At 43.6% G+C, this 21,615-nt stretch overlaps 1 protein-coding gene across 3 annotated transcripts in view; it reads left to right on the top strand.

The window, feature by feature from the left end:
• Prkn (parkin RBR E3 ubiquitin protein ligase) overlaps positions 1–21,615 on the top strand; it is a 1,140,959-nt gene that overhangs the window by 419,710 nt on the left and 699,634 nt on the right. For all 3 annotated transcript variants that reach the window (XM_051164341.1, XM_051164340.1, XM_051164339.1), the window contains exon 4: positions 5,191–5,312. In XM_051164341.1, coding sequence (XP_051020298.1) covers positions 5,191–5,312 — 122 coding nt within the window. The remainder of the gene's footprint in view (positions 1–5,190; positions 5,313–21,615) is intronic.

Below are 21,615 nucleotides of genomic sequence, written 5' to 3'. Positions count from 1 at the left end.
AGATAATAGCCGATAAATGGTGTCATTTGTGTAGATGGTATTGGAATCCTTGATAGTTAAGAAACAACCATATAGCTACAGTGAGAAGTGAGTAAGAGAAGAACCGAGAGCTGCCAAGTGACAGGCCAGTGGGTGAGAGAAGATGGACAAAGGCTGTGAGAGCTGTTCCATGCTGGGCCACCTGTGCTGATTCTATGACATGGGAACGAGACAGTTGTCCAGAGGTGACAGTGCAAAGCCAGATACTTCTGTGCTCTTAGGCATTATCTTTTGCAGTCATCGGATATTTGTGGAAAACACAAGAAAGAATTCTTGCAAGATTTTCATTCCAGTTGGGCACTGAGCATGAGCGTCAGATTGCAAAAGTGGAGATTGTCAGTGGGAATGCAAGACTGTTCTGAAAGCGCATGTCAAGACTGAGTGCACATGGTGTAGAAGTCAGAGCACAGCGTGAAAGAGCAGCCTGCTGTCCCTCCAGCTGCAAATAGCCAGGACCCGCCCATCTCTCTCTTTCCTCCAATGCCTCCAAGCCTGACCTATCTTTTCTCTTTCTCTCCGTCCAGCTGTGTTTTCGTATTAGCAGTTCAAATGAGTGGTTGGACTTAGTGGTGTGATGGTAGAGTCTCTTTTCTTTGTATTGGCCATCTGCATCCCTGGTGAGGGAGTAAGACAAGGCTAGACACACCCTGCTGTTATCATCTTCTGTGCTGCCAGCTGCCACCCACCTGAGGCTTTTGAAATGAAGTTTCTTTTAAAGTTGACAAAACAAAAAAGAACAACTCCTAGCCAAGTTTTCAGTTCTCCCTAGCTACTGGCCACATACCATTTGCAGGTGTCAGATGAGCAGATATGGGAAGGCCTCTAGGTCAGCAGAGGTTCATTTAATGTTTTATACAATACTTTAATGTATTTGTGTGGGATAAATGGCTGTTTATTAAAATGATTCTTTAGGTTTTAAGCCTGTTATCTAAAAACACACTAAAAAAAAGCAACTGTAAGGATTATGCCGATTTATAAACACCAAAGCCAACAAGAGACTTTTTTGTTTTGCTTCTGAGATTATAATTACATCATTTCTCCCTTCCCTCTCCTCCCTCAAAACCCTCCCATTTGCCCTTCCTTGCTTTCTTTCAGATTCAGTACATAAGTCTAAAAAATATGGGCTTTATAACTTGTGAACATTGTTAAGGTTTTCAGAAAATTTTCAGACTAAGAAAAAGCATAAAAGAGAAAATGTGGTCAATGGTTGTGTTGCTGAGGCAAAAGCAGACAAGGAAAACTACAGAAAGTGATAGAATTACACTACAGAGGTTAGAGGATTTAACATTGCAAAGGTCCTTGCCTTGCTGTGGTTTAAGTTTTCTATAGAGGCAAAAAGAAAAACTCAATGAAAGCAGTGTGTTCTATGTGTAAAGCCATTGCATAGTGTGCTAACCTTCATGGTCTATGATGAAATGCTTATGTCAGATTGTAGATGGCTTGTCATGAAGGTGTTAAAAATGTAGTCTGCGTGAGCCATGTGCAGTGGCGCATGCCTGTAATCCCAGCACAGGGGCAGGGGGGAGAGGCAGAGGCAGACAGATCTCTGTGAGTGTCAGGCCAGCTTAGTCTCCAAAGTGAGTCTAGGATAACTAACGCTACACAGAGAGACTGTCTTGAAAAGCCTTGAAAAACAACAACAACAAAACAAAAAGTAGTCTGTGGGAAAAACAGCCTCCGTTTTCATCACACAAGTTATGGCTCCTCATAAAAAAATCTGTCACTATTGTGTTTGTTTGCTGCTGACATTTCCTCACAGAAGAGGGAGTTGTAACTGTCAACAGACCCTCACTGGAGTTTCCAGCCACTCCTTCTAGGCGTGAGTATGCACTTCTGCCATAATTCACATGGCCCGGTGTGTGTACTCACAGATATGTGCAGACACAGGTAAAGGAAGTGAGCTGGGAAGCGGGCTCCATCTACAGAGCTGTGGAGAAGACTTCTCGGTTTGGCTGCTTTGGGGTACCCATGCTCTGTAAGTAAGCCAAGAGACCCACTGCTACCCCAGGGAGAGCTTTAGTGGAATTAGATTTTGGGGTTGTATTGGAAACCTTATAAGGTGAAAGTAGGTAATTTCCAGCTCTCTGAGAACGGACTTCTCCAAACAGGAAGGAAGAGCATGGGCTGCTGCCACTGTGTATTCTCAGGGCATTTGGAGCAGGCGGTTTGGGTTACTGTAGCTTTAACCCCTCCACCTTAGTTGACCCCTAAATCTTATTTCCAAAAGTTTCCTTTCTGAGAAACGGAGTTGCCCAAGATGCATTATAAAAAGAAAGCATCAATAGTCAGATCACGTGCAGCATGTGCTGTGTTTCATCTGACTTTACAAGGAACCCCAGAAACCTAAGGTGTCACCCCCAGGGCCTTGAACAACAGCAACAAAACCCCAGCATTCTGGTTGAACTGCTTTCAAAGTTCTGCAGTTCAGTAAAGCTTGGTGCACATGTACTTGTCAGTCTATGGTTACAGATGCTAAAATAGCCAAATTATTTTAAAACTATTGTGGTTTTGAGTTTTAAAAACCCTTACCATCAGAATGCTCAAGGATTTAAGGATAGAGATGCTTACGGCCTACAACTTAATTATGTAAGTTACCGTCAGAACTGTGTGTGTGAGGAGTGTCTGTCTATCTATGGTATGGATGCGTGCAGGGAGCCCACCCAAATGGCCACAATTGGTAAACTACAATAAAGGGATGTAATTTTTATGTAGTTTACAATTTTCTGTAGGCCTCAGCTTAAAAAGGGGGATGTGCTGTAAACAAAAGCCATTTGAATTCTTTGGCTAATAAAGGTGAGACCTAGGATTAGGAGAGCAAAAGTTATTTCAGGTTCAAGGTCAAGTGGAAATGGGAAATGCACGTTAGTGACTAGAAGTGCCAGGTTCCTGCTGAAGGCTTTGGAAGCCTTTCACAGCATGGCTCCACTGTTGTCTCTGGAGTGATGACTGTGTGAGAGTTCTAGCGGCAGGCCCTTCAGTCAAGCCAGCTGTGCCACAGTTGTTCTCAGCCCTGCCCAGAATACTCCCCACACAGAGAAGCCTGCCCACTGGAACGTGGATGACACTGCCCAAAAGGTTGGGAAGCCACTCTGAGAGGGGCTCTCATGATTCGCCTGAAACCCCAGCTGCTTGCCTAATGGAGGCCACAGCTTGAAGTGTCCTACAGCCTGGCCTGGCCTGCCGTTGATCTCCCATAGACTAGCTATTAATCAGCTGGGTCTGGGTAGCCAGGTGTAATGGATTTCTTGTCATCCCATGGGCTTCTGGGGCACCAACATGGCACGTAGCATTCTGTGACTGACTTCTGAAGGACTTAGTGAAGGTTGAAGCAGGTAGAGGGGGAAGGGTGCCTGTCTTCTCCCAGTGTGTCATCAGCCGAGACAATGCCACAGACGCTGCGCTGCTGTTGCTCTAAGGGAATTAGGAGTCTCCAGTTCCCTGAGGTCTTTTAACACTGAGCACTTGGTGATCTCCTGTACCCACAGGGCCCTTGGCTGATGCCCCAACTCCCTTTTGGAAAGACTTTGCTTTTCTTTCACCTATTCTTCCTCTATTTTTATTATTTGAGCTTCACATGGGGGTTATTAAAATTGTAGGACTCAATTTTTTCCCCATTGCTGATAAGTTTTAGCAGTGGGCAGATTTGAAATCCTTCACAGTGTTCTTTCATAAGTTTTAACAGTAAAAAAATAAGGTTCTCGGCACAGGTGGAGCACAGTCACGGTTGCTGGGATCCTTTGACAGATAACTATTTATTATGTTACAGACATCACTGTAACATTGACTCATGGCTCTGTGCTTCAATTATGACCTCGCATATTTCATGTAATAATTATATTGGCTGATAACAGTGCAATGTTCACAACTTGGATATCTTACCCACAGAGTCACAAAAGCTGCAGAGTTGTCAGAAATAGACATTTAGCATCAATACAAACATATATTCATAGTCAGTCTTTCCTTTCACACTGACAAGTAAGTATTCACTGCTGAGGAGCAGCCATTATAAAATATATCACAAATGTACCAGAATGTTCTTTATTTTATCATACAAAATTCTGTCGGCTGCAGAGTTGGTAAAGCTAAGTAAATAAATGGCGGGAACTTCTGCTATTTGCCATTCTCTCTGTCCTATTTTTAATCAACCAAATGCGTTTGAGTGACCAAAACATTTCATTTGTAACCATAAGAAATGCTTACTCTTTCTAGATGCTTACAATATGATTAAAAATATAAACACATGTTTACTTTATGGCAAGTTTCTGTCCCACCCCCAGCAACAATTAGATAATGGTCAAAAAAATTATTAAATAAGTTGAGAAAGGTGGAAATTTCTAAAGCACCCATCATATCCAGAGCTTCTAGTCAGTCCTTTTCAGAAACAAAAGCATCCGATTTTCACACAAGTTTTCCTTATTTTAAGGAATGGTACTTTGAGCATGTTGACACTTGAAATAAATGATTTTATTATATTGATTTTTATGTTTGCAATTTTTGCTTACGACTACTCTGTTTGAATGGCAGTTGTCCAGCTAGAGAGAATGTTAACAAAGTACAAAGCTTGCACTTGTGCACAGGCTGCAGAATCTGTTAAGCTCCATGGGGTTCAGGGCTCTTATTTCGTATGTTACTGGGTTTTGGCAAGAGCTCCCTAGAAACCCCGCAGCTGTGGTCTGATCTCTCACATCATGAGGGAAAGGCTGGCTTGGCTGTGCAGATAGGTTTCTAAGAGGAAAGGATTGAGAGTCTTCGCTGCTGTGTTCAGAAGCGTGAAATAGAATTCAGGGGCAGCGGTCTCTGCATCTCCTGGAGTCTCCGAGTTTTCCTGTCCTCCTCGCAGGCTTCAGCAGAGGAAGGCATTTAATTTCCCGGCACTGCAAGCACTCTGGCCCAGCTCTTGGCGCAGACAGGCAGTTTGCTTTGATGAGCAAGTCACAGGGCTGTTGGCAAGAAGAGGAGACTTTAACCCTTTTCAACAAAAAGCTGAATTTTCTAAATCGTTATCTCCTCCTTGAGACGTTCATTCTTCTAATTTCACAAAATGGTCCTGCAGAGTTAGTTGTGTGGCTTGCGTCTAACGGGCTTTTATAGAGGGGTTCTTGGCTCGGTCTGGACTAGCACTGATTGGGTACTTTCTCTGCTTTCTCCCAGCAGTTAAACCCACCTACAACAGCTTTTATGTCTACTGCAAAGGCCCCTGCCACAGGGTCCAGCCGGGAAAGCTCCGCGTTCGGTGCGGCACCTGCAAACAGGCAACCCTCACCTTGGCCCAGGTAAGGAAGCAGGAACAGTGTCTTCCGTGGGACTGCTCATGCCAGGGTTAATAAACAAATGTGTCTCTGTGGAGCCGCCCGCTCCCTGCTTCTGACTATCACCCCGCCGAAAGGGGGATAATATTCTGGGCAGCTGTGATCGCTCATGGTATCCAAACGTCATGTCAAACATAGCCTTCCCTCTGGGATTTCTTGGCTGATCACAGCCATGTGCCCTCCCCCATCCACACTGTCCCCCTCTTTTTTTTATCGGTTCAGACCTGCAGAACTGAGCCTATTTGCAGAAGTTGCGGGCTCACACTGTGGTGGGAGTGTTTCATGGAAAAGACTATGAAGAAACATCTCTGAGTACTGGAAATGGGCCACATTAGGGCTTATATGTTAGCAGCACAGCTACACTTGACAGAAGACACTAGAGGGTCATGTAGGAACGGTGTACCACTTCCTGCTACTGATAGTAGGGGCAGGGCAGGAGGTTGTAGTCCCCCTGCAGAGACTGCCCCTACTGACTGAGCAAGCCTGTTTCCTTGGTTCAGTTGCGTACCACAGCCCCCTGCACTGCAAACAGCACCAGCTTGCCTCCCTGCCATCCAGCCCAGAGCTGTTCTTATGACTTCAAATCATTGGGGGAGAACAATAAAATAATTAATACCACTGTATGGCCTACAAGCAGTCTCTGACACTTAGATTCCACTGCTCATAAGTAAAGTTTGGTGGGACCCAGGCTATGTCCTCTATACCTGACATCTAGGGCTGTGTATACAGACACAGGCAGGATGGCCTGTAGAGCCTGAAGTAATAAATCTAGAGAAAAGGCTTTCCAACCATTGATGTAAAACACAAAGGCAACTGGTGCATGGGTTCCATGATACCTCAGTGGCTGACTACGGGAGGCCGAGGAAGGGCTGAGTGTTTGAAGTCCTGTGTGAACATGTGATGTTGACATAAGCTGGCCGTGCCCAGGACTCTAGCTCGGCCCTATGGGAAAATGACAAAGCTTTCCCAGCCATCGGGAAAACCTCTCTCTGGTCCATGTGCAGACATTGATAGTGTATACAGAAGGTGTCTAATAGTGCTTTCTCTCCCTTGACATGCATGTCTTGAAGACTGTTCCCCCGCAGAGACTGCCCCTACTGATTAAGCAAGCCTGTTTCCTTGATTCGGTTGTGTACCTCAGCCCCACTGCCTTGTCTGTCTGTATGCAGTCACCTCCTGGTTTATCTGTTTGCAATCGCCTCCCTCTTAGCTGTTCCGTATATATAATGAACACACGTTCCAGCAGCTTCTCCATCAGAGAGCTCAGTCCACCTGATCTCAGCTTGTCTGTGTGTCCGGTGTCTCTGTGTCTTGTCTTTTCTTCATTCCCTCACCACCCCAGTCAGGTCTGTCCCTAGAGCTGTGCCTGCTGTGACAGAGACTGTGCTACGGATAAGGCACTAGACAGTAGCATTTGGATGTCTGGTCATCATGGCTGTGCGTGCACCAAATTCAAGAGAGTCAGGTGCTGAGCTGTGGCTGAGTACCCCAAGTACCAGCTGGAGATCCCAGTGGTGGGTCCACTCAGAGTTCACCATAGGCGATGGGGAGGCAGGCCAAGTCCTCATCAATGAGAATGCAGAGGGTTTGTTTAAGACCTTGAAAAACATAACAGAAGGAGAAAGCATGGATCCATTGCTTCAGATCCATGACTCAGTTTTACCTGGATTGCAGTGTCTTGATCTAAATAGTGAAATCCACGAAGCAGCTGTGTCATTTCCACTGAAGCAATCACCACAGACTCTTCTTTGGGGTTCACGCTGAACAGGCCTCCTGCCTAGGAGCATGCCCTGTGGGTCCAAGTGTTTTTTCTCCACCTGCTCTTCCCTTTTGCTTTTCTTAAATCAACACACAGCCTCTTTTTATGTACCCACCCTGATGGTTCCCAGTGGTGGTGATGTCCTCACATCCTGGCGTGTCTAATGCAAGCAGCAATGGCACTTTAGCTCTTTTCACTCATCACATCATTTATGTCGTAGCAATACTCTAGGTTCAGTGTTATTAGTAATCCCATTTTTTATTTGAGAAACTGAGTCTTAAAGGGACCCAGGCATTTACCCATGAAAATCAGAGTTTATTAGCAACTGAGGCTTTGATCCCAGACTGCTTTGCTAGACTGATAAGCTCTAAGGCTAGTTTGAGCTTCTTTTTTACCATACAGATGTTTATACGCATAGGAGCACACACACAAAGCACAAAAATCAGGCAGGTGGTAGGTAACCTGGGATGTTACATCTGCCTCAGCGTGGGAGGGGAGGAACCATGGAGCGGCTAGCCTGTAGCACTGGCTCATAGTTGGCCAGCTATGGGATGAGACTCACTGCGACTAAATGTTCTGTTTTGTTTTTAATCAAGAGAATCATAAGAATGTACTTTTATGTGTAATTTGTCATTTGGGAATATGCTCTGTGTGGTACAGAGAACAGAAATAAAACCCCCAACATAAACAATAAAAACCCCTGAAGCATGTCCGTGAAGTAGACACTACATGGTATGTTGGTGCTAGATGCTCACCAACACTTGCAAGAAATAAGCAGCCAGTAAGAGTTGGACAGACAGCATGGTGTCTTGTTGAAAAGCAACCATGGCACCGGAATGACCCTGGAGCACAGCCAGTTCCCAGTGACCTGCCTTTGTCAACTTGAGGTCAACCATTCACTAATATGGCACTGTGTACATTTGGTTGTAGGGAGACTGTCAGCATAAAGAATGCTTAAAACAGTATTTGAAACACATCGAAAAGTGTTGTCATCATCACTGTCACTGTTCACATACACAGTCACTCACCTACACGTGCATATGTTTGTCTGTGAGTTGGTATAAAATCCCAGGCTTTGGTGAGAAAAAGAGGTTCTCTCTGCCTCACTGGTCTAGAGGCAGCTGGGATTGCAGCTTTGCGTGGCACCACAAGATGACAACTCAGCACTCCGTTCTCCAGGACCATTCCTGGGAGTGATGATGCATCAGTAGAGCTCTCCTTCTGCCTGGGCTCACATGCTGAGAGTCCTCTGTCCTCATCACCTCATTAGCTCTGCCTGCGCTGCTCACCGTTCCGTCCGTGTGCTTTATGTGGTCAGATAACCTGTCATTTGTTTCCCACTTATCTTCATCACCTCAGCCCCTCTTCCCTGTAGCACAGCACAAAGCAGATAATCTTGAATGTTGCATCCGATTTTGAGCTTTCATACATTGATCTCATAGACCCACACCCTTTTGAACGCCTATCTGGCATTTTAGAATCTGATTAGCCTTATTGATTATGATGTGTTTGCAACAGTTTCTTGGTTTCCTTCCTTGGGGTTTGTATCTGCAAATTCTCTGAATTTATGGCACATTTACAAAGTAGTATGTCTCCAGTGAGGAGACTTCATGAGCTTAGGTGAGACCCCAATGTCACTGTTATCAAATACTGAAACAGGAGAGTGGAAAGTCTTCTATGTTTTGCCCACAGCCCTAGCCTTTCCTGGGATAGATTGCTTACTGTGCAGATCCAGCAATTGGCAGTCTGTTATTTAACTACAGTCTACACACTAAAATATCACAGAAAACACTCATGGAAAGAGGGTTCTTCCTCACCCACATTTCAGATGTAGTGTCCCTGGTCCACAGCAGAGGAGATCGGTGCATCAGTTTTGTGGCTGATAGGACATTTCACACAGTAAAAGTCCACACTTAGTGTTAGAGAGTGGAGCTACTGCTTGGCCTGCAAACGTCATTGTGGCATTGATGGAGCCAGGGGTGGGGGTGTGTGTGATTTCTACATAAGTAACAGTTGCCTATTAGGGTTTCTCCCAAGTCTTGAGAAACAAAAAAAACCAGAATGTTTTCTTTTTTAGGAAATAAGAGAATATGGGATCATATGTAGGTGACTAAATTGGAAAAAAAAAAGTGGTGGGGCTCATTTAAGAATATCTGCAAGGTTGCCAAGAAGAGACTTGATACCCTATGAGCATATACAGGGGGAGGTAATCCCCCTCAGGAACAGTCATAGGGAAGGGGAGTAAGGGGAAAATGGGAGGGAGGGAAGAATGGGAGGATACAAGGGATGGGATAAACATTGAGATGTAACAAGAATAAATTAATAAAATTTAAAAAAAGAATATCTGCAAAGAGACTTTTTTAAAGGATTAAAAAACTGAATCATCTTAGCCAGCTGAGTTATCTTTGAGCATACAATGTCACTGCTGTCTGGAGAGAGCTCTGTCTGCACAGAGCTGTGTGCATGCAGCAGGTCTCTGTGGTCATTCTCTCATTACTAGAGTCCCATTAATAGTGCTTGGATATCCCCAGCTCTGCTTATACTGGGAGTGTAGCAGCAATGAGCCAGTGACACATGAGGCTTAGTTTAAACCGCACTTCACATTGAATATGCTGTCCCTAATAGACTGGCGAGGAAGACAGACATTACCCATTTCTGTCCTGAAGGGAAACTGGAGGCTGAGGTTTTGACATGACCTTGCAAGTGAGTTGAGAATCAACTCACACACCAGGTTCTCTACCATTTCCAGATCAAAATATCCTTTTCATTTCACGGTGACCTTGACCAGGGTTTCAACTAGATGGCAATATCCTTTAGGAACGGGAGTACTTGCTGGAAAACAGTCAGTGCAGCTGATTGAAAAAACATGGCAGGCATTCAATTTTTCAACTCCTCCTTCAAAGATTACCCACTTGGGGCCACGCAGGAATGAGACAGGGGTGAGCCCAGCAGGGGTTGCTCTGTGTGTCACCGTTGTTTCTGATTGTATTTTTGAGCAGTTAAATGGGTAATTTAAAATGACTCATGCTACTGTTTCAAAGATTTCCCCAGGACCCGCTGGTGTCAACCAAAGCATTCTCAGGGGCATTGTGGCCTTTAGCACTTTGGCTGGACTGGTGACTTCAGTTAGAGTAGCCGCTGGTGGGAGAGCTCTGAGGTCCCAAGGGATCCCCCAGTCTCTCTGCAGGCTGTGTATCACTGATCCTAATGAGCTCTCTTTCCTCTGTGGGTGAAGTATCCCAGTGTCACTACTAGCACTGCCCACATTTTAGGGGATGTCAACCTCCTCAAGAAAAAGACTAAGTCATTGTCCGATGGGAAGAAGCTGACTCAGCTAATCAGAAATAAGTTTCAAATAGAGTCAAGTCATTGTCTCTAATAGTACCTGGAGGATGGAGCCGATGTAGCCATGAGCTGAGAAAGTGTCCATATGTGCACCTGCTGCCTTGGGATAGTTTCTGGGGCGCAAAGCCCACTACAACCTTAGTTCTGATTAAAGCTACACTCGGAAAATCTCCCCCACATCCACTCCGGTTGCCAGCATTACCTACCACCAGCATCTCTTTGTTTGCAGTTTGTTAGTCTTAAAGTTAATCAGAAGCCAGGAGATTACGACAGCCAGGAAGTTTGGATGATATTTCCCCCACAATCACTATAATTACTTTATCTCAAAAAGAACTTTATCTTTGCCACCCTAATGAGATAGTCTGCCTCAGAATAGCATTAAAGCTAAAAGGTTTCTGATGAGAAATGGTGCAATAAATAGAATAAGATGTAAAGTGCCTGGCATGATGGATTTTGTTTAAAATTGGTTTATAGATTAGGCAAAATTTATGTGAGGAAATTTATTAAGAAATATAGTTTAAATGTATAATCATTCTTAAACTTAATATTTGCTACAGATTAATTGTTGGTCAGGAGTCTACTTGCCTGCGAAGCTGCACACATCTCTGTAATGCATTACAGTCTTGGGTTGTATGTAAGGCTACTGTCTCTCTAGTTCCCTCATCAGATCTTATTGCCCAGGATGCAGTTGTCTGGTCATGTTGACGTTCAGGTGTTTCTTGGACTCTACAGTGTAACAAAGACTCTATATCCATGCTGCTATATACTTTCTGAGTGTCTCTGGGGTGTGCTGGGTGCACCCGTGTGTGGAATGTTGTCTCACCCAACAGTTTTTCTCCCTGTGCTTTCTCATTGCCTCAGCATCCTTCTGCCCTCTGGCTTTGTTGCTCATCAAGTTTACTTGCGCTCTCCATGGTGCTGATCAGTTCTGTTTGGTGGTATCTTGAGGAAAGACACAGAGAAAACAGTACATGGTGACCAGGAAGAGCTGATGAGCTCAGAGGACATAGCTCATGGTATATATTATATTAAAAAGTCAAGTAGCTTGTGACTGCATTGCTATATCAGGTAAAGTGGCTATTTGAAACATCAGCTGGGGTGATTCCCAGCACCCCAGAAGAGCCAGCTCCTACAAATGGTCACAGGGCACACAAATAAAGGGCAGGGTGCTTACACTTGTTTTAAAAACTCTCAGTAGATTATACAATGTCTAGCTGTGGTTCTTCTAGGAGAGACAGAAGTAAGAGGAGCATAGAGAGGACAGAGGGCACAGGCAGAGAAAAAGGAAGGATGGGCAAACAGAAACCTCACCTGATTCTGTGGAGCACAGTGGGCAAGGCTGGATCCTCTCCCGACACTCAGATTGGAAAAGAGCACAGTACTACTCTGGTGCCAAGGACCCCAGCTGTCTAACACAAGAGGGTCATTTCACATTTGAAACCATAAAAGCTATGAATAGTTTTTTGTATAAGTATATACCCAAAATTGAGTGGAATATAATGATGCTATTTTTTAAAAGTTATCTGGAATTCAAGTTGAATTCAATGCCCTCTACTTTGTCTAGGACAGCACTGCCCTCATATCTGGGACATTTGCGTGTTTATCATGAGCCTAGAAAAGGGGCAGGCCTAGGAGGAAGGTACATAGGTAGGCCAGACCAAAATAAGGTGTGACTGACCAACAGAGGTAGAGCAGGATGGATGTGTGTCACTTTGGTGAGAGGGAGGCTTAAAAATAACCTGGAACCCCCTTAGGGTGTGATGGTGACACCTTGGGTAAGAGAAATAGGCACCACAGTAATATCTTTAGTATAATGGATGAAAGAAGGTTTCTGGAAACCTGGGTGACTGTGAGCCAAAGCAACTCATCCTTGAAGAGACACAAAAGACAAGTCAAAAAGTAAGGAAGATGCTGCACACCAAAAAGAGATGATTTCTCCTTTTGTTGTAATATCAGTGGGAGCATTTAACAGAATATATACTAAGTAAAATGTGATTTATACATTAAAACAAATTCACAACTAAAAATCCTTATGTCTTGTTATTTGAAGTTATTTCAGTTAATCCGGCCCTGCAGAAATGATGTCAACATTTCTAATTCATTAATTATTTAATCTGACTAATTATTTTCTTTTGTGTGTTTTTTAAAATTTTGTTAATTTATTCAGATTACAACTCAATTGTTATCTCATCACTTGTATCCTCCCATTACTCCCTCCCTCCTGCATTTACCCTATTACCCTCTCCTAGGTCTATGACCAAGGGGGACCTCCTCCACCACTATATGGTCAATAGGCTATCAAGTGTCATCTTGGTAGCCTGCTTATTCTTTCTTTGAGTGCCACCAGGCCTCCCCACCAAGGGGAGGTGGTGAAATATGGAGCACCAGAGTTCATGTCAAAGTCACCGACTAATTATTTTCATTCAGACTCCAGCAGCAGTTGCCATTTGCTGTTTTGTTGCTGTTGGTTTGGTTTGGTTTAATGAGACCTTTCAGACATAAGAACAGGCGGCTCTCTTCCTCTTCTTCCTCTTTGTCTTCCTCTTCCTGGGCTTTTATATGAGCTTACTTTTGAAACTCTAAAAAAAAAAAGAAGAAGAAGAAGAAAAGAAAAAAAGGAAAGAGTAAAAGAACACCATCCTTGCAAAAGCAAATACGCAGCACAGCTTTATAATCTAGCCCAAAGCAGACTCAGGAGCTGCTGGAGAGGCCAGCGCAGAACCTCTAGGCAGTCACTCACAGTTCTTGCTCTGATCCCCAGCTTTGTTCCTGACCTGTGTTGCCAGTTGAAATTCTCTAAACTGTAAGCGTAGACTTTAAATAATTAATCCTGAAAAAATATGAATACATGGCTCATGTGTAGTTCATTATTGCATTGTTTCCCAACTACATGGCCTTCTGTGTTATAATTGATTAGTTTTATGGCTATGACTTATTGTCTACCAATAAACCAGAATGAGAGCTCAGCATTTTACCTGTGTCTGTCAGTTGCTATATTTGAGAAGTTCTTTTTCTCCCCTAAGTTTCATATCTGTCAATCACTATCATCACAATGAGGGATTTAATATCTATGATATTTGCTTTTGAGTTAGATGATATTAAAAGTTATATATAATCTGTCAGGTAGTAGTGACATGTAGTTATTAATGTATCTAATTGGAAATTAGTTGGTTTACCAAAAATTTTATTTTTTATATAGTAGGGTACATTTAAAACATTTATGATCTCAATATTTATTGAACTACCTAGAATGTTTTGACAGGTCACAACCTACAGGTATGTCTAAAGTGTAAAGGAGCAGACAGGGTTTTCTAAAGAAAAACCTGCAGAGACTATATTTTAAATTGCAGTTGCATGAACATTTTTTAAAGCTGTGTTCCTTTGTTTATTGGTTCAAATGCTGTCTGCTGACATTAGTAGAACTACAACAGAGGTGACCTCATAAGGTCACTATTGTCCGCTCAAGCTATTTTTATGTCCCTGTCCTCCGTGGTGCATCTTTGGGTATTGTGGTATCAAGTCTGCATATGTGGTAGGAAAAGCTATCCCTATCTCCTCTGTTTAAAATAATAATGACAATAATTCTTAAAAGTCTCCGAGGCCAGGTGTGGTGGCACATACCTTTAATCCCAACACTCAGGAGGCAGAGGCAGGAGGATCGGTGTGGGTTCCAGGCCAGCCTGGTCTACAAAGGGAGTCCAGGACAGCCAGGGCGGTTACACAGAGAAACCATGAGGAGAGAGAGAGAGAGAGAGAGAGAGAGAGAGAGAGAGAGAGAGAGGAGAGAGAGAGAGAGAGAGAGAGAGAGAGAGAGAGAGAGAGAGAGGAGGGGAGAGTCTCTAAGCAATTTCCTTGTTCCTTGTCACATTTCACTCTTCATAACTGGCCTATATGGCTGAAAGCTATCAATGAAATTAAAGATCAAACATTGGCCAAAGAGAACTAGAATAGCTTTGACTGGCCTAGACTGATCCTAATTATCCTCCTTGTTTGGAGCCATGAGTCCCCAGTCAAAACCAATGAGCTCCTTTAACAAGGAGAGAAGATATGCTACATATGAGTGACTAGTGGCAGCCATGTTTGTGATGGGTGCTGGCTGGGAGTGCATAGTGGCAGCCATGTTTGTGATGGGTATGGGGTGGGACTGAGTAATGGCAGCCATGTTTGTGATGGGTGCTGGCTGGGAGTGCATAGTGGCAGCCATGTTTGTGATGGGTATGGGGTGGGACTGAGTAATGGCAGCCATGTTTGTGATGGATGCAGGGTGGGAGTGCGTAGTGGCAGCCATGTTTGTGATGGGTATGGGGAGGGACTGAGTAATGGCAGCCATGTTTGTGATGGGTGCAGGGTGGGAGTGCGTATTGGCAGCCATATTTGTGATGGTTATGTGGTGGGACTGAGTAGTGGCAGCCGTGTTTGTGATGGGTGCTAGATGGGAGTGACTAGTGGCAGCCATGTTTGTGATGGGTGCGGGGTGGGAGTGAGTAGTGGCAGCCATGTTTGTGATGGGTGCTAGATGGGAGTGACTAGTGGCAGCCATGTTTGTGATGGGTATGTGGTGGGACTGAGTAGTGGCAGCCATGTTTGTGATGGGTGCGGGGTGGGAGTGACTAGTGGCAGCCATGTTTGTGATGGGTGCTAGATGGGAGTGACTAGTGGCAGCCATGTTTGTGAATGCATAAATGCTTTAGATCACATTTGCAGACTCAGCAGTTTCATTACTGAGTAGAAAATTTGCTTTCGGATTGCATATTTGTATTAACATCTTTACTAGAGCAATTTGGCCAGACTTGAAATCGTTTTGGTGTAGGAAATACCACATTTTTTCAGTGGTTGATTCTACACACAGTTATGACTGCCTGCCCCTTTACAGAATGAAACTGATATATTATCCATTTTACCACTTAGAAGCTTTATCAAGAATTGGGGAAATAAAAAATAGATCTTTAGTGCAGTAGGTTAATTTATTTGTCTTTTGCTTAGGAAGTAAATTACTTCAAAACCTCACTGGGGAAACGTAAACAGAATTTAGCAGCCTTGTCTCAAGCCATAGTAGATCTTTTGTCAATGTTTTGTTAAAAAAAAAAAGCCAAACATATTACCTCACACTAATAAACTGGGGGGAGGAGGGACAAGAGAGTCACATGAAAACGCTACTGTAGAGGTAGGCAGGGTGTTGGGCGCAGGGCTGAGGTCTGTCTGTGCTTTACTTTACTGAAGCCTTTGTACTTACACATGCATGCCTTCTCCGCCTGGGAACATCAAGCTCCCTGCATAAATGTATCATTATAGCCAGATGGGAAGTGGAGAGGTTAATTGACTTTACTTGGGTCACACAGTGAGGAGAAAGCCAAACTGAGAATTTATTCCAGGGGACTGGGGCTTAGTTCTCACTGGAAGCACCTGCACTGAGCTCCCTGGGTTTTCTCAGCAGGGCGTGGGGAGAGGCAGTTTCATGGGACTGCACTTCCTGAGGCAGGATCAAGATGCAGGAGTAGGGTGAGAGGTGAGACCCAGGGTCTCCTTCAGTGCTGTGAGAAAAGGCTCCTACACTCAGACAAATGAAATTATAGAAAAGGGGGGATGGCCATAGACTAAGAATCTTCAAATGAGTAGCCAGCTAAGTCAGTCTTCTTTACTATGCCACACTGAAGGAACCAGAACCTTGGACGTTAGCCCATTGGCAAAGGCCACACCCACGTCCTGATATCATGAGTAATCCTACCACCTTTCACCGATGTGCTTGAACTAAGGGCTCTCCCAAACAGCATCAAATAATCATAGTTCTGGCTAGGGTCCGAATTGCTCTTGATTTTTGTGCACTATAAATCATCATTTGGCAGGAGGAATTTCATACTCATCTAGAAAGCCATTCTACTGATGGTGCACTGACCTACTGCCTATGACATGACCAGCAATTAAAAGAATCAGACATGGCCAGAATTGAAAGCTGGCCTCATCAACTCAGAGACAGACAAGGTCCACTTTCCTCATGATAGGCTAGGCCGCTATTTAAAGCAGTTTTGGTAAAGGTCAACATAAGCAAGTGTCGTATAACCTACAAATTGTACAGCATTGCTATAAGCAGATAAACTGTGCATAAATACATGCATCAAAAATGAGATACAAGTTCATAAGATAAATGGAGTATGAAAAAAAAAATCTCAAGCAGACCTTGTCCCTTGAGTGTCCCTGTATTCATTCACCACAAGATTCAATTTCAAACATAGAAATCTACCACCTCGCCTGTCTCTGTGCCTTACATAGTACTCAGTACACAATATGCTTCTATGATGCATATAGACCATAAAGAATTGACTGAAGGCTTCATAGGCATCCCATATAAAAACCAATTCCTGATAGAACAGTGTTTGGTCACATGGTTTTGCTGGCTGGCCTTATGATAGAATCTGACCTCCAGTGCTGGCTGGTGTATCTCCTCCTCCACCCCGGGCCTCCAGTGGTCTCCATCAGCTTTCTCTGTGCCTCCGAGCTTTCAAGGTCACCATGGGCAGGATGGAACATGACCTTGGTGTAGTTCTCCCACATCGTCCATGGGGAGCATCCATACATCTTTTGCTTAGGTGAACTTAGGGAGCACATGTTTATGCTAATCAGGTATCTCACATCTCAGAGCTTCTGGGATTGACCCAGACCAGCTCTGAGCTCATGGACCATGCACAGCTGTACCAGGCCCTCTTAGCCATTCTCATAAGCTTTTCCCATTTGATTTAAAATGCAGTGGCTGTCCTTTTCTGGGGTGTAGATAATCACAGAGCAGAACTCCCCATGCCGTTCTCTAAGCCACCTCTGGTAAGGCCGTCTGTATACATGCTGGTTGGTTAGAGCTTTAGAACTTATGCCACCTTCCTGGCAGGCTGCGTAAAGGGAATCCTCTGCGCTAGTTTTAGCTACGATCTTAAAACTGCTCTAAAAATTCAAGTCTAGTCTAAATTATATAGCATTTTTCAAATTTGTGATTTGCATATAGAATTCAGACTTTTGATTGTCGGTATCTACTGTGCTTGGTTCTCCAATTGAAGCTTAGAGTGTAATTTTATATTATAAAGCTAAGTCTGTAGAGCCTTTAAGAGTCAAAATATTTTTTCACTCTCAACATCTTTATTGATATATTAATCATGCGAATTTGGGAAGATGGTCACCATGGTGGCCATTCAATTACCTGAGCAAACAATCTGATGTTCTCAGACAGAGCAAGGGCTCCTACACGGGCACCATTACCTTTAGCGTGCCATACTTCTCAGACTCCCTGAGGCATTTAAAATATTACAGATGTGCAGCATCCCTGCCATCGTTTTTTTATAAGATGTTCTTCTATTTCCTTTGATTTATGTTTTGGAGCTCCCATCTTTGCTGGGGCCACGGACGCCACTGACATGTTCTTTGCTTAATGTCATGTTATAGCTGTTCCAACCATCTATTAAATTCCATCTCAGAGTATGGAGATAATAAAAGCTGAAAATGAGCTGAAATGCAGGACCCCTGATAACACAGAGATGCTGTCCTTTAGACTAAGTTATATGCAGTTGTCTCTCCTGGAGATAAAAGGCTTTTCAAACACCTTATCATGAAGGGCACGGATAACACTGGAATCTGACTGACTAATAGAAGGACTGCCCCTCCCTATTGCTTGCTTAGGCAACAAAGAGAACTTTTAATAGTGGTTTAGATAAGTTTTAATTTGGAGTAGTATGTTCAGCCGTGAAGGTTGATTTTCTTTTACCTAGAAAACTTTAATTTCCAAGAAGTGACTGGGTATGAGTTGGTCTTGATATTTCATTGTGTGTTTGGTACCAGTGTATTACTTACTGGGACACATTTTAAACTATCTAGTACAACTCCAAATTTAGTGAGCATTTGTTTTCAAATGACTGTATGCTATATTGAGCCTGGAAAATTTGGATGAGCTCAGAAAAAAAATCTATAGCATTGGAAAATATAGTTTAGATGAAGTATATATAAATATCACAAATTGAGAAAATGACAGTTTATATGTTCCGAAGCACAGCCCAATACAAAGCCAATTTCACCTTTATTGAATGTGGTTGTATTAAGGCTACTAAAAGCAGACCTTGATGGAGTGCAGTTTGGTTTTTTGTTTTGTTTTGGTTTGGTTTGGTTTTGGTTTTTTTGTTTGTTTGTTTGTTTTCAGTTTTAAGTTTATGTGTAAGAGTTTTGAAATAGATGCTTCATTTAGGAGACAGAACTGATAACATTAGCAAACGGGGAAATTGGTTTTCTTCAAGTTTCTCGGGGATTTACGGGAAGCCCTGCTCAGCCCCAGCACTTCTGCTTCTAACACCTGAGTTCTTCACAGCACAGAGGGAACTGTGAGGATCAGGATGGGAGAAGCACGGGCAGAAAATGGGGCAGGCTCAAAGCAGGGCATTCCAGAAGACTGCGCAGGCCTGTTTACTGCTCTGCCGGGTAGAGCTAATGTTTTCCGGTCGATGTTGTTTTGAATGTGTGGGTTGACTGATTGGACAGGTAAAGTAGAAGGTCTTAGGGGTACCCATTAATTAGCACAACTTGCTGCACAGCTGAGCTGCCCAGGATGGCTTCCCCTAACCACATATGGCTCCTACGATTTTAATAAGTTACAACTAAAAAAAAAAAGGGAGACTTTCTGTTTACCAGCCACAGGTCACAGAGGCTCCTGTGGGTGGTGGCTCGTGTGTTAGTTATGCCACAAAAACAAAGCATCGTGGGAAATTCTGTTGGGTTTTATGAGATTAGGGAATACTGGTTTGATCTAGGTATACAGATAGAGACCTATCTATATTTTGTTCATTCTAAATATATTTTCTTAACATGAAGGGGATAGACAAATAGGAGAAGAAAAGAGTTTAGTGTCTTAGACGCTACAAAAATGAAGGGTGTGGTGGGTGCTGGGGGTACGTAGTGTAGTGGATTCAACCTTAGCAGAAGGTGATGATTAATGAGGCATTGCCTTAGCCACTCAGACAGCAGTGACAGGGTCTGTCTAGCTCCATAACCAGGGCTGTTAGTGTGACAGTTCATTGCACTGTCCCATGTGAGCTTCCGAACACTCATGCTGGTGACTGAAGACTTCAGAGCCACACATCTTTGAATCTTGTAAGACAAAGAGGCTTTCATCACAGTCGTCCCTGCTCTGTGCTGAAGCAGGAAAGGGGCTGGATGCTGAAGCAGGCACGTCATCCCTACCTATGTCCACAGTCATTTGTGGAAAGGTTTTACACAAGGGGAACCCCGAACTCTGCTGTTATAAGGACCTTTCTCTCATTCAGCATCCACAGAATGGTACTCCAGTGCTGCCAAAACAGAAGATGATCTTGGCAGACCTGAGCTAGCCAGGTGTGTCCTGTGCGCATTCTCTATCTGTAGGAACTATGCCAGGCTGCAGCCTGGGTTTGGAGGCTAAAGTCCACATTAACCATTGGATCTTATCAACTCTCTACTCCCCATGACTTTGTATCTGAATAAGGGCCACCTTCCCGGACACCTTGAGATCTTTAGTGAGTGAACGCTCCATGCCTCTGAGCATTTAAAAGTCATGGGCTGTGTGTCTAGGTATAAAACCTCATCTGCCTGAGAACTCACTTCTGATTGTAGAAAGTGCTATTTTGCCATGAAAGCAGATGAATATGAGACCAATGCTCTTGAATTTATAGAAATATTTTCTTTAGTAATTCTTTCTTCAAATTGACAGAAAACACCCATATTAGTTTTCCAAATATGTTAAATAAATTGTCAGAAATTATCCAACCGATAACAGGTTTTAAACATAGGTGAAGTGTAGTTTACAGTGGGTTTGGCTTTTGGGTATTTCAAATGATACAATAGTATTTAATATTACACTATAAATTAAATTTAAGACAAATAAATTTTGAGGTAAAGTTATTTAAGTTTTCATTAGGAATACTTATTGCAATTCACCATGACGTAAGCCCTAACTTCCCTGGGGTCCCATGCAAGAGTTACAAGGTACATTTGCCCAAGCAGGCTCCTAATAGAGTTAGAGACTCTCACATCTGACAAAAAATAGCACTCAAGTAGCAATAACTCTTCACTGGCCAGCTACCCTGGGCTGCCTAGGAGGAGAGTGCTGGAACTTTGTGTCCAAGCATGTTAAGACATGTGAACATTCTCTGAGCTACCACGTAAAGCCACAGCTCCTCCATAGCTCCTGGGGCCATGACCTGTCCAGGCAAAGACAGCAATAGAGCAATGTAGGAATAGAGAGATGCCCTACACATGAGCATTACCCAGACACACTGCAAACAACCGATTTACTGGGACCATGACTGACACAAAGAGGCTTACTTGGATGTGGCAGGGGCTCAGCTTTGGTCTATCAGCTTCAAGGCCTAGGAGACATTTGGTGATGCCCTTCCATGGCTTACAAGATTCTAGAAAATGCTCCAAAGCTTGCAGTATGGCAGAGGTAACAGAAGAGCACTATCCCGGAGCATGAAAGGCTTGTACACTGAGACAGAAAGAGACCGCGCCACAAAGGCAACAGGTGGTTCAGGAGCCCTGCTGTGTGGAAAGCTGTTGTTTTTCTCAGTGTTCCATTTTTTTCTGTCCAGGAGAATGTTGGTCTCTTCTATAAAGGCAGGAAGCATGAGATCAGTAACCTCCTCACATACAATAGTGCTTTAATTAGGAAACTGACTCTTGATATTTAAGTTGAGATTTTTAAAAAGCCACATATGCCAATATGCAGACTGCCAAGATTAACTGTGTGTTTCAGCGAGAAAGGGAAATCTTTTTATGCTCCTTGCAAGTCTCTTCAGTCTTCCAGAGAGGCTGCAGTGCAAATGGAACTAGAGCTGTAACTGTCGTTTTTATTTACTTGGATGCTGGGATGAGGTGAGGCCTGTACCCAAGCTTTTGCATACATGGCTTGGGCTGAGCCCAGAGCATTTCTAATTATCCGTAGGCCTAAGCCTGGAAGCTTCTAGTCTCCATACAATCTAAGATTCTGCAAGCCTGGACTTTGAAGGCTTTAGTTTCCAGCCTCTGTGTGCTAATCTAGGCCTAAAATGTTTTCAGACTCTGAGACTTACTGCTAAATAAGCATATTCTTTCTAGTTCTTTTTGAACTCTGGCTGGGTGCTTCAACATAGCTGTTCTGGCTCAAAACTCCTTTCAAAGCTG

This window comes from Acomys russatus, chromosome 21 (genome assembly GCF_903995435.1).
Source record: "Acomys russatus chromosome 21, mAcoRus1.1, whole genome shotgun sequence".
Lineage (NCBI taxonomy): Eukaryota > Metazoa > Chordata > Mammalia > Rodentia > Muridae > Acomys > Acomys russatus.
This window is presented reverse-complemented; position numbering and strand designations above follow the sequence as displayed.